Raw genomic sequence first — 13,335 nt, forward strand, 5'->3', positions numbered from 1 at the left:
TGTGGGCCATGTTTGTCCGCGGGTCCTGGTGACTCTGTCAAGTTCAGCACTCTGTGCAAAGGTTTGGGAGGACCTTTACCTGGCAACACTATTTTTAGCTGAGTTCAAGGGAGAAGTCACAACATGTGTTTCTTGTGGTGAAAAGCCTAATTCAATGCAAATATTCACAAAGTGAGTTTAATATTGTTTCCACTAGGTTGAAATCAGTGAGGTTCTATTTTAAAATGAAAAGGCTGTTACTCCAATAATGAAAAATCAATCAAATCAATAACATTAAGACACATGTAGTTAAGTTAAAATTTGAGTAATGAAAGATGAAGTCATTATTATATGAATCCCGTTAAGTACAATGCCTTTGAATAAATGTGCCACCATGAGTCTGTGCTTGGGCTGGGCTTATCAAAATCCATGCTGTCCAGTCATCCTCAACTACTCTGTATTTAGCTTGTAGTGATTAGTAAAAGGATCTTCCTTGCACTGTTTCAACTCACCCCAAGTTTGATGTCTCCCTCAAAAAGATCCAGTCCCAAATCTAGAAGTGAAGTTAAAAATTCACATTAGCAAAATGCATTCAAATTCTCCATGTAATATAGGATATAAAAATAATCTACAAACCTTCATTGATATCAAATATGTCCTGGTCAATTCCACCATCTATATCTTTAACTAAAAAAAGGAAAAAACACATGATATTATATTTATGAAAAGAGAAAATGTTTGTAAATTATATAATCAGAAATAAGCAAATTTCTTTTACCTCAGGTAAGTAACTACTAGCTTCTAAGTCAATATACATTGATTGATTGATTGAGAAACATCCATGAATAAGGTTGGGGGAAAAGGGCTTTTGCATGTGTGATCTGTCCTATCCACATACCTTGAAAATCAAAATTTGATTTCAGCAATAAAATATCGATAACTCAGTATGTGATTAAGTCTAATTTGGGAGACTGGACTAGATGACTAAATTGAATAGGAAATAAATGTTTAAATTTATCAAACCAATTTTCTCATTTATTTCCCTTTCTAGTAGTATACTTAGAACTCCCAAGCAAAATACTTGAACTAAAATTGATTTGTTCTCCTAAGTTGCAAGGGGGTAAATCACATGGTATGCAATTAATTAGGAGTGGACTCTATTATCAGGTTTATCTGATTTGACAAACAAGCAGAAACAGTAATAGCAAGCACAAGTAGGATGTCTATGTGTTAGTCACTGTGTTTGGCCTTTCTTATAACACTGTATGCATAGTTTTCTGCTATGTGTACCCCAGAACACAGACAATAAAAAGCCCCTCAATAAATGAAGTCAGTGTTTGATCAAAATTCAAAGCAATATTATGCATATGAAATTATGCTTAACATTAAACATGTCTAGCTGCTTTTGTCGTTCTGTTACCCACACAACCTAGAGAAAAACTCAAAATATACTCACCAAAGTCTTCTGGAGTTGGCTGGGAGATAAACAAATTTTAAAAAAGATATTATCATTATGTCCATGTATAAATGACATTATTGGTTCCACTTTATATCTAAACAATGATTTTCTGCCATATATCCAAGACAGCTAAACTGGAGACTAACATGACTTTTTGAACAAATGGCCTCCTCATTTCATACAGAAAATGAAACTGCCCATTAAATTAATTTGAAGGTAAAGGAAGTAAGAAAATTACTTCAAAAGTAAGAACCCAAAACTAGCTTTCAAATAAGTGTTCACTTTAAACATGATATTCCATGATTTTTTTTTTTTTTAGTTTTTTAATGTTTTGAAAAGTAGAGAGACAAAGAGAGAAGAGACAGAGACAGATCTTCCATCTGCTGGTTCGCTCCCCAGTGCCTGCAACAGCCAAGGCTAGACAAGGCCGAAGCCAGGAGCTGTGAACTCATCCAGATCTCTCACATGGGTGGCAGGAACTCAAGTTTGAACTGTACCTGCTGAATTGGAAGCAAAGCAGGGACTTGAACCCATACATTCTGATATAGGATGTGGGTGTCCCAAACAGCATCTAAATGGCCTTGCCAAATGCCCACTCCTACACATAATTTTCTAAAGAATTCATGAAGCAACATTTGAAAAATCTAATAATATACTCACAATGTTGAAACTTTATTATAATGTATAACAATACTTTTAAAAGAAGTTTTATTTAAGAGATAATTGATCTTGTTCTACTTTCGTATTTTTCCCGTCTGCCTGCAATGATAGTATCAAATATTTAAGAAAAAAGGTGAGAATAGTTTGTGATTGAACTTTTTCCCCTGAAAATAGACTAATGAAACTCAGACAACATGCCTAATGGAAAATCTAGGTAAACCTTGGAAATTTCTTAGTGTCATCTAGTAAAAAAGTTAATGATACCGACAGGCAGTAATCTGGGTTGTATTACTGGTTCTAGTAACTAATGCTGGTTCAGTGCACCTTCCTGGAACTCAGACTATCTATAAAATACAGTCAATACTTGCTCTGTGTGAATGCTGTGAAGGTTTTATGATATAATGTGAAAGTCCTCTGTAAACAGTAATAACTTTTCATGTAAGTGTAAAGCACAGTTGTATTCAAATACAGCTTATGTATCTAAGTACTAGAGTCATCCAGAGTATTTAGCAAGATATGAGGATGAACTGTTTGGATAGTTACTATTATTTTTGACACCAACGAGTGCCTTGGTTGTCTCACATTATAGCCATGCATAAGCCTACACTCACAGAGGAATGTCATTGTACCCCTAGAATAAGGGTGTCATGCATTTGTTCCCAATTACAGTTTTAATGTGCATTAAACAGTATCTTCCTGGTGCCGCGGCTCACTAGGCTAATCCTCCGCCTTGTGGCGCCGGCACAGAGGGTTCTAGTCCCAGTAGGGGCGCCGGATTCTGTCCCAGTTTCCCCTCTCCCAGGCCAGCTCTCTGCTGTGGCCAGGGAGTGCAGTGGAGGATGGCCCAAGTACTTGGGCCCTGCACCCCATGGGAGACCAGGATAAGTACCTGGCTCCTGCCATCGGATCAGCGCAGGGCGCCAGCCACAGCGCACCAGCCGCGGCGGCCATTGGAGGGTGAACCAAGGGCAAAGGAAGACCTTTCTCTCTGTCTCTCTCTCTCACTGTCCACTCTGCCTGTCAAATAAATAAACAAATAAATAAAAATAAACAGTATCTTATTTGCAATGTTCTAATCCCTATTCATGGAATATCAGCTCAATATGATAACTTATTTCTAAATAACTAGAGGATTTGTCCTCAGGCACTTGAAACTTTATTTAAAATCCCTGGTTGGTTTGTGGTAAAAACTACCTGTCACTGTGGAAAGCTTAGTCTAAATTGATGAAGAAGCAGAGAGAAATCACATTCTACCCAAACATATACCGACTGCACCTGTGACACCCATCTGTCTCTTCACGTATGACTCAAATTACTCCAGCAACAATCTACATTTCATCCAGCAGTAAAAACAGAAGGACTCAAAACTCATGTTTCCTATCTCATCAAGAGAAAAGTTGCTACACAACAAGGAAACTAAAGAAAAGCATAACTTGTGGTCAACCTCTCTGATTCTCTCTGGTTAGGCTACTTCTTACTTCCCTATACACCCTACCAGCCCCTATTCACCAAAATATTCATCATTTGAAATTAACATTTTGAAATTTATAAAACACAAAACATAAATAAATAGTCGCCCTTTAACAATCAGAATCAACTGCTCTAAATTTTCCTAATATAATAAAGTAACTGTTTTCTATACATTGATTCCTTACCAGGCCAGAAGCCACCAGAAGAGCTGCAAAGAACAGAAGCCAAGCCAAATACCATGAATCCATGTTGTAGCTTCCAGATGAAAGTTGCAAACTAACATTCAGCATAGAGCTGACTTTTTAAAAGGCAAACATCATAACTTATAGCCTTTGATCTCCATGATCCATTTTGCAAGTCAGCTCTTTGCTGTAGTAATACCTCCAATCACAGAGTTAAAGTCCAGGATCCTTAACACAGGCTGTAGAGTGGCATTGGGTGTTTGTTTGTTTTTTAAATTGTCAATAGTCTTTATCCATCTATCTATTTTCATTTTACTTGGAAGGTAGAAGAGGGAAGAGAGAGAAAGGGAGAGGGGAGAGAGATCTCCCATCCACTGGTTCATTCTCCAAATGCTTGTAACAGCCAGAGCTAAGCCAAGCTGAAGCCAGGAGCCCAGAACTCAAGGACCCAAGTACTTGAGCCCATCACCTGCTGCCTCCTGGGTATGCACAAACAGGAAGCTGTGTCAGAAGTCGGGGAGCCATCCCAAGATTTGACTTAGCCACTGTAACACCTGTCTCCATGTCAGCCTTCAACAACTAACTGCCTTGCTGAGACCTTTTAACGAAATACATTCTCTAGTGTTTATGTACTGATCCCCAAGCTGTTAAGTACCATTTGAGCAAAAGATAATATTGAATTACCTTTTAACATTGATTCTTCAAATAGTAAACATTTATGCAGTTCCTCCTGTGCACACAACCCTGCACAGCTTTACTATGTCCAATTATGTTAACTGCTTTTAATCATTCATATAAATTTATTGTCTATAATTTATCGAGCTATAAAATCCATAAAACACTGGAAATTGGGCACACTCATGTTCAGATACAAAGTAGCAAAATGGCAACATATCTCACTTCTGAAAATTCCCACAACGCAAATACAGGTGGGAGTTAGAGTGAGAAGGATAGAAATGGTCACTGGTCTACTAATGAAATATTCATAAATGTTCCTAAGGCACCTCTCAACTTTTTCCTTCTTTTCTTTGGGTATTTCTCTTTAGAGACAACATATTCTTTAATTCAGTTTCCAACTTCTCACTTTCAACTTACTTGGGGTGCATGATAGTATTCTTGAAATACTAATCCTCCCCTCAACATTTTCCTTCTCACCAGATTGGTTTTTATCCCATTTTAACTAACAGAAAGGATACAAAAAGACATGGAACACAGACAAAGGACTTGAGAGGATGCTTCTCAAATACAAGCCAATCCCACCTTCTGAGGGCAGGAGGAGAGTTGACAAGGGAAAATTAAAAATGGATCAATTTGGGGCTGGCGCTGTGGCACAGCAGGTTAGAGCCCCCAGGCTGCAGCTCTGGCATTCCATATGGGTGCAGGTTTGAGTTCTGGCTGTTCCACTTCCAATCCAGCTCTCTGATATGGCCTGGGAAAGCAGTAGAAGATGGTCCAAGTCCTTGGGTCCCGAATTGGTTGTAATTAAATTTCTACCACCTGTGCGGCTGGAGATGTAAAACAGTAACAGTCATAGAAATATAAAGAGATTTGTTATGCACATCTGTTTCTGCAAACTGAGATTTGTAACTGTGATGTCTGGCTTCAGATCAGCTCAGCTTTGGCCATTGCGGCCACTGGGGGAGTGAACCAGTGGATGGAAGACCTCTCTCTTTTTCCCTCTGGCTCTACCTCTCTCTGTAACTCTTTCAAATAAATAAAATAAATCTTTTTTAAAAAAATGAATGAATTCCTCACTTACTCACTGACATCCTCCAGATGACTTGTAGAAGTCAAAATCAGGTGGGCCTCTCTCTCCTGGCTAGAGGCAGAAGGAAGTAACAGAAGCAAGCATGTCTTGGGAGGAGAACAATAACACTGGTGTGGTCTAAAATGGCACAAAAAATATCAGAGAAACTGCCAGGCCTGAAGGGTCATGTGGCTGGGAGTAAGGACGACTCCCGAGCAGGCTGCATGGAATGGCTACCAAGCTGGCAGCTGGCGAAACTTCTGCATCCTCTTGAGATCTCTGTTTTTCTCTTAAAGCTTTCAACTGATTGGATGAGGTCCAAACCACTCGCAGATGCTTTAGAGGATGATGCCCAAGAGGCTAGATGCCCTCAGGCATCAGATGGGAACTTGAAACCTTGAGACCATTAAGCTTAGGCACACACTTACAGATAAAAATGGGAATCCCAAATTGGTTGTAATTAAATTTCTACCACCTGTGCGGCTGGAGATGTAAAACAGTAACAGTCATAGAAATATAAAGAGATTTGTTATGCACATCTGTTTCTGCAAACTGAGATTTGTAACTGTGGCGTCTGACTGCATTCTGTGCTGGGGCAGACAGGTCATATTTGAAGTTAGGGAAAGTGGAACCAGGGAGAGCAGAAAGCAAGTGTTCCTGGGATGTCAGCCTGCTCAGAACCCTAGTGACAGCGCATGGGCAGGGCCTCCCTTGAAATCTCATGGAGAGTCACTGAGGTTAGCAAGACTGAAATCCAGTAACAAAGCTGCCTTTTGCCTACAATGCAAGGACATCCTCTGCATTTTCCTCTCCTGTGGGCTTGTCAGTGAAGCTGCGACACAGAAGCTAAGCTTGGCTAATCTGCAGCATCACTCTCTGACTTCCACCTCACAGCCTGCCCCAGGAAGCCTTCACAGGCTTCTTCCAGGCGTTTGGAGGCTGAACCCAGGAGCTCCTCTTCGCCTCTGGTTGATGGCCTACCTCTGGATTTCATTTCTCGGCTTGAGATATTAACCTTTTTAATGTCCTGAGATCCCCTGGAACCTTCCAGAAAGCATATTTCTGTTAGGTTGGAATTCTTCAAACACCCCTGGAATGTGAGTATGTTATAGACCTGAAGACAGGAGAACATGAATGTGAAAAGCTTTCTAAGAGGAAATAGTACAGGCATTGCAACGAAAGATCAAAAAACTTTATATAGTTCTTTTCAGAATGCCCATTTGCTGTATCTGATTCTCTCAAAAAATAAATAAGAAGTCTTTGTAAGTTATCTCATGAGTTTCTCCTTGGCAGCTCTTTTTGAAATCTTGTAACATATTGAGAAGGCACACATATTTGAATGTAACTTAAATTAAATGGATCTGGCAGAAAGGAAAGAATGAAGCTGGAGTGATTATAGAAATCTCTGGGCAGCTGTGTGAGCACATATTCAACAGGGGTCCTGTCATGTGCCTTCTGCCAGTGACATCTGCATTGCCTGGCATTGAGCAGACTAACTCTCATTTTCCGCACAGATCTTCCAAGCCCCTCCCCCAAATTACCATCTTTCACCCATTTTTCAAAATTGTGGAATGTTACTATATTAGCGTTCTCCAGTAAAGCAGAACCAATAGGATTTGTGTGTATATATATATATATATATAGGCATCAAAGACGTATTTTAAGGAATTGACTCACATGGCAGCAGAGGTGAGCAAGTCCAAACTCTACAGGGTGGCCTGCAGGCTGGTGGCTCAGACTGGAGCTGGTGCTGTAGCCGGAGTACGAAAGCTGGCAGCTGGCGAAACTTCTGCATCTTCTTGAGATCTCTGTTTTTCTCTTAAAGCTTTCAACTGATTGGATGAGGTCCAAACCACATTATGGAGGGTAATCCATGTTACTGAGTCTCTGATTTAAATATTAACCTCATCTGTAAAATCTGCACAATGACATTTAGACTAGGGTGTGACTGGGCACCATAGTTTAGCCAAGTTGACACATAAAATTAGCTGTGAATCACTTTCTTTGCCCGTTTTATTTACCAAACTTTCGGTAATCACCTGTTTATGGACAGCTCCTGCTCAACCTGAGGTTCTTATCCTAATCACTCAAGACAATTCGCTTGACTACCAGTCACACACCTGGCTTAAGGCACAGGCTCTATCTATTGTTGTCATATCTATATCTATACTTCAAGAACCCAGTTGACCAAGGCAGTGAGGAAAAATTCTGTCCCTGCATAGGATGAACCCCCTTCAAATCCCTACACTAACATTACATAAGGAGCTGTTTTGCTGGGAGCCAGGCCACAAAGAAACAGTGGGAAAAAATTCCAACAGTTTGCAAAGGCAAGCAGCTTCCCCCAGCACTTACAGAAGGATCACCAGGTAGCCTGTGAAGTTTGATGACCTTAATCTAGTTCAGCTGTCTTCAAGCTGTTCCGCATTTACCCCAACCTAAACAGGTCTAAAGGGAGCAGGAGATTGACTCTATGGGAAATAGTGGCAATTTTGGCTGTTCCCAAATTGATACCTCTGTGTCTATCTCATGGGACTGTTAAACTCCTTCAAACTCAAGTCGAGTTTACTCCCTCCAAAACCTAGACCTGCCAATACCTGGAAGAAGAAATTAATTACTCCTGCTTCTGTGCTGTGATTGCCTTTTTATAAGGCACTCATTACCCAGGACTATATTTATTTATTTATTTATTTATTTATACATTTGCCTATTCCAGTAATTAGGAACCAATCTCATTGAAATTTGTTACCCCAGTGGTTGGCACATGTTGGGTAGCTGTTCACTGAAAGAAATGGGAATGAACTTTGAAAGTCAGTATCTACCTATGAATTTTTTCATCACCTACCTCATCTCTGCTAGACACATAAATCCTAGAAATAAGTTCTAACAACCAAGAAAATAAAATAGTTTGGTCTGTCTGTTTGAATTAATATTTCCCACAGGGAAGGAATGCAAGACTATTGTGATGTATTTTTATGGCCTTCCTGTGTATTCATCACTGCTTACTTTCCACCTTGTGCCAAATCAGACTCATGTGCAAACATTCTCCAAAGGTTGTGCGGATGACTTCCTGAAGGCAAGAACACAAAGCACAAAAGTAAACAGAGTGGCACACATGGTACCAGACCAGGCTGCTGCTTAGGAGATGAACTTGACTCCTGTACGATGTGTTCCTAAAGCGGCAGAGGGTCAATGGCATTGTTGAAGCATTTGTCATACCTAGCAAGAGAAAATCATTGATGAAAGCAAAGGAAATTTGAGAGAAGCATCATCTGCTTTCCCCCTTTTCTTCTCTGGGAGCCAGGTATTAAACTACAGAAGCACTTAACCGGGGCCATTTCAACCAACAATACAACTGGGAAAGAAGAGACTGAATTTGTGGTTCATTTCCCTGTGGTCTACATGAGTACAAATGGTCTCCCAAATATTCTGACGTGTGTGTGTTTGATTCTGTCCTTTCTGGTCACCTATGAATTCTTCTGCAATTGCCAATAGCTTAGAATGCAAATGCTCAAACTTTTTTCTCTTGAGGACTCGTTTCACTCTGAAAAAATAATTGAGGACCCTAAGTGTTTTTTTTTGAAAGATTTATTTATTTATTTTAAAGAGTTACAGAGAAAGAAGGAGGAAGAGAAAGAGAGAGAGAGATTTTCTATCAGCTGGTTCATTCCCCAGGTGACCACAGTGGTCAGGGCTGGGCCAAAGCCAAAGCCAGAAGTTTCATCTGGGTCTCCCACATGGGTGGCAGGGGCCCAAGCACTTTTTCCATCTTCCACTGCTTTTTCCAGGCCATTAGCGAGGAGCTGGATTGGAAATGAAATAGATGGGATGTAAACCAGCACCCATGTGGGACGCCAGCATCGCAGACAGTGGCTTTACACACTACACCACAACACTGGTTCCAAAAAACTTTACTTTGATAAAAATTAATGTACATTTTAGTATACTTTTTATTATCAATTTGTTATCAATATTGACTTATAAGAAATTAAAACAGAAAAAAATTTTAAGATTATTTATTTGTGTGTCAGAGCAAGAGAGAGAGAGAAGAGGGAGAGACACAGCAAGACAGAAAGAACTTCAATCTGCTGGTTTACTCAAATGGCAGCAACAGCCAGGTCCAGGCCAGGCCAAAGCTAGGAGCCAGGGACTCTAGGAGCCCAGGAACTTGGGCCATCTTCTTCTGCCTTTCCAGGTGCATTAGCCTGAAGCTTGTTCTGAAGTAGAGTAGATGCAGCTCGAACTGGTACTCAATATGGAATGCCAGCATTGCAAGCAGCTGCTTAACCTGCTACACCACAATGCTGGCCTCTAAAACAGGAAAATTTTCAATATTTATTTATTAGTTAAAAATAGCAACTGAAGCCAGTGCTGTGGCACAGAAGGTTAAGCCTCCACCTGCAGTGTCAGTATCCCATATGAGCACCAGTTCAAGTCCTGACTGTTCCACTTCCGATCCAGTTCCCTGCTAATGACCTGGGAAGCAGTAGAAGAAGGCCCAAGTGCTTGGGCCCCTGAATACATGTGGGAGACACAGAAGAAGCTCCTGGCTTCAGATAGGCCCAGCTCTGGCTGTTGCAGCCATTTGGGAAGTGAACCAGCAGATGAAAGACTTCTCTGTCTTTCCCTCTATCTGTCCATAACTCTGACTCTCAAATAAATAAATAAATCTTTAAAAATATAGCAATTATTTGGGGTCAGTGCTGTGATGTAGTAATCTAAGCCTCTGCCTGTGGTGCCAGCATCCCATATGGGAGCCAGTTAGTGTCCTGGCTACTCCTCTTCCCATCCAGCTCTCTTCTATCATGGGAGACATGGAACAAGCTCCTGGCTCCTGGATCATTTGGGGAGTGAAACAGAGGATGGAAGACCTTTCTCTCTGTCTTTCCCTCTCTCTGTAACTCTATCTCTCAAATTAATAAATAAAAACTTCAAAAAATATATCAGTTATAAACCTATTATACCATAATATAAATAATACACTATAATTAAAAATAAAGTATGCATTCAAAAATAAATCTAATGAGAAGAATGGTATTATTTTACATTTTTACAAAAATTTTAAAGTCTGGCTGAATAGAAGACAGATTTTCACATCAATCTATGTCAAGGTGTCATGATTTAAGTGGCTGAAGAAAATTTAGCCTCAAAGAGAAATGTAGGTGAAAAAGGGAAGAGGATTCTAATAGCGTTTTAGACAGTTGGCTCTTCTGCTTAAGTTCTACCCAGCAGGTGTGGATTGTTAAACCAATCAAGGAACTGTTTGTATTCTGCTACATTCAAATCCGGACTCTTGCATCTGAGTGCCTCTTTTCTCCATGTAGGATTTTGTAACATCCTCCATTTGTCCTTAGAAAACCTAGATTCACTGGGTTGTACAGATCTTCCAAATGTTAACACATTTAATGACACCTCATCAGATAAGCCTCTTGGTAAGTATCACCACCAATTTCATCAGAAAAGTTTGTAAGGACTTGGGCAACTGTCAAGTTCATGGTGACAGATACAAGTTTTCTAAAATTCTAACTTTCTCTGGAAAGCTCAACTCTTATCATTGCCAATAAATACTGTCAGTTGGATATCCTGACATTTCAGGCTCACCCATTCATTTTCAAGAAAATATCTGCCAAGTGCCTAACAACCATAGTTTGTCTGTCAGTTGTTCTTTCAGTAAATATGGCATTCCATGAAAAAGGCAGTTTGCTCAGTTCACATCTCAATTTAACAAGTGCGTTTCCTCCAAAGATCGTACTTTCATATGCAGCACAAGTGGTTTCTGTGTACTTCCCATTTAGTCACACAGAATATTAAAAAAGATGTGCACTCAAGGATCTAGATCTAATAAAATTAATTTGTTTAGTTTCATCAGGACAATTAAAGCAAGATCAGTTTTTTAAATTTTTTATTTATTTTAATTTTATTTGAAAGACAGAGACAGAAATACAGAAAGAAGCCTCCCATCCACTGGTTTACTCCCCCAAAACCCACAACAGCCAGAGGCAGGCCAGACCAGACCATGCCAGAACCAGGAGCTGAGAACTCAAACTGGGTCTCCCTTGTGTGAGAGAAAGGGACCCAAGTATTTGAGCCATCGTCTGCTGCTGTCCAGGGCACACATTAGCAGAGAGCGGGAATGGGAAATGGAGTTACGACTTGAATCACATCCCCCAATATATGGGACTGAGGGTATTCCAAGCAGCAACTTAACTACTGTGCCAGACACCCACCTCTGAGCCTGTTTCACTGTCATTTTTACTAATACATGGCTATGAAAAATACAATGACTACAATTGACACAGCATTTTCACCAAGAAGTAATTGTCAACAAATTTAAAAGGCCCAAATGTCAGTATTGTCATGAAGATAAGTTTGACCTGTGTCCCCTTGAAAGAGTCTTAAGGACACTCAAGGGGTCTATGGGCCACATCTTGAAAATGGTTTCATTCTGGGGATGGGAGAAATAAAACTGGATTCAAGCAGTCTAGGATTAGAACACTTAACTAAGAAGTTCAGCAATTTATTTGCTGAGAATAGGAAAGTTAAACCCACAGAACCTCAACTTTCTTATGTGTTAAATAGGAATAATAAAATAAATAGGACTAACATATTAAAAATTATAAGGTAAATACCTAGAATATAGATCAAATCCCACAATACGGACTGGGGATATAGATGTAAGGGAATTCATGTGCAAGGGAGTTATTAGAGAAAACTAACATTCTTTAGTTAACATATTCATGTATCCAATCAAAACTATTTTCATTGGGGGCAGGCATTATGGCCTTGCAGTTAGTACACCAGTTAAGATACTCAGATCCTATATAGGAGTGCCTGGGTTCTCTACCTTCTCCAGTTCCTGACTCCAGCTTCCTGCTAATGCAGACCCTGGAAGGCACCAGTGAAAGCTAAAGTAGTTGGATCCCTGCCACCCATGTGGGAGACCTAGACTGAGTTTCCAGCCCTCGGTTTCAGCTCCAATGGCTGCAGGACTGAGCGTGTGTGTGCTCTCTGCTTCTCAACTTACACACAGATGCATGTGCATGCACGCACACACACACACATGCAGAGCACACCTGGCACTATGCAAATGAAGGAGATACAGAAACAAATGACATGATCTCTGCTCCTCAACAGATTTCAGGGGTACAACATTTAGTTTGCCTGTAAGGACTCAGTGCACCTGAGAAAGGTATACACAAAGTTCCAAGGTCAAGCAGGAAATACTTGCTTATAGTAGATCTGGATCTAGGAAGTCTGTTTAAAAGAGAAGATGGGGGCTGGTCTTGTGGCACACTGGGGTAAGCCACAACCGTGACGCTGGCATCTCAGTGGAGTGCTGGTAGTAATCCTGGCTGCTCTGCTTCTGATTCAGCTCCCTGCTAACGTACCTGGGAAAGCAGCGGAAGACGGCCCCTGTACTGGGAGCCCTGCCACCCATGTGGGAGACCTGAATGAGGCTCCTGGCTCCTGGCTTCAACCTGGCCCAGACCTGGCTGGTACAGCCATTTGGGGAATAAACCAATACATGAAAGATATCTTTCTCTATATATCTCTTGCTGTCACTCTGCTTTTTCAAATAAATAAAATAAGTCTTTGAGAGAGAGAGAGGCCAGAGGGACAGAGACAGAGAGATATGAACTCTTGGGCAAAGCCTAGTTTTGACAAGGTTGACTGGGTGCCAAGGTGCCTGGTGGGTTAAGGGGGAGAGAGGGAGCCCCACCATTGTGAATGGTACGCTGTACCCCGGATGGGAAGTGGGTTGTGAAGATAGTGTCCTGAGTACGGGATGTTCAGATCACCACCACCATGGTAAGAAGCAGCAGCTGATTCCTCTGTGCGTG

At 40.7% G+C, this 13,335-nt stretch overlaps 2 protein-coding genes across 7 annotated transcripts in view; both read right to left on the minus strand.

The window, feature by feature from the left end:
- The window catches only part of MEP1B (meprin A subunit beta), a 37,080-nt gene extending 28,937 nt beyond the window's left edge, over positions 1-8,143 (minus strand). Inside the window, exons 1-5 of one of the 5 annotated variants that reach the window (XM_070050347.1) lie at positions 7,175-8,143; positions 5,510-5,635; positions 1,436-1,454; positions 616-666; positions 492-532 (exon numbers count right to left, since the gene is read on the minus strand). Coding sequence is in view for 2 of the 5 variants with exons in the window: in XM_070050344.1 (XP_069906445.1) it covers positions 492-532; positions 616-666; positions 1,436-1,454; positions 3,754-3,858 (216 nt within the window). In the remaining 3 variants the exon portion in view is untranslated. Of the gene's footprint in view, positions 1-491; positions 533-615; positions 667-1,435; positions 1,455-3,753; positions 5,471-5,509; positions 5,636-7,174 lie in introns of those variants that run through there. The other 4 variants (XM_070050349.1, XM_070050346.1, XM_070050344.1 and 1 more) reach the window with 4 other exon arrangements.
- A 27-nt stretch (positions 8,144-8,170) lies between these two features.
- The window catches only part of RNF138 (ring finger protein 138), an 80,762-nt gene continuing 75,597 nt past the window's right edge, over positions 8,171-13,335 (minus strand). The window contains exon 8 of one of the 2 annotated variants that reach the window (XM_070050352.1): positions 8,171-8,564. The gene's annotated coding sequence lies outside the window, so the exon portion shown is untranslated. Of the gene's footprint in view, positions 8,714-13,335 lie in introns of both variants that reach the window. The other variant, XM_070050351.1, reaches the window with a different exon arrangement.

The sequence above is a fragment of the Oryctolagus cuniculus genome, chromosome 10 (genome assembly GCF_964237555.1).
Source record: "Oryctolagus cuniculus chromosome 10, mOryCun1.1, whole genome shotgun sequence".
In the NCBI taxonomy this organism is placed as follows: Eukaryota; Metazoa; Chordata; class Mammalia; order Lagomorpha; family Leporidae; genus Oryctolagus; species Oryctolagus cuniculus.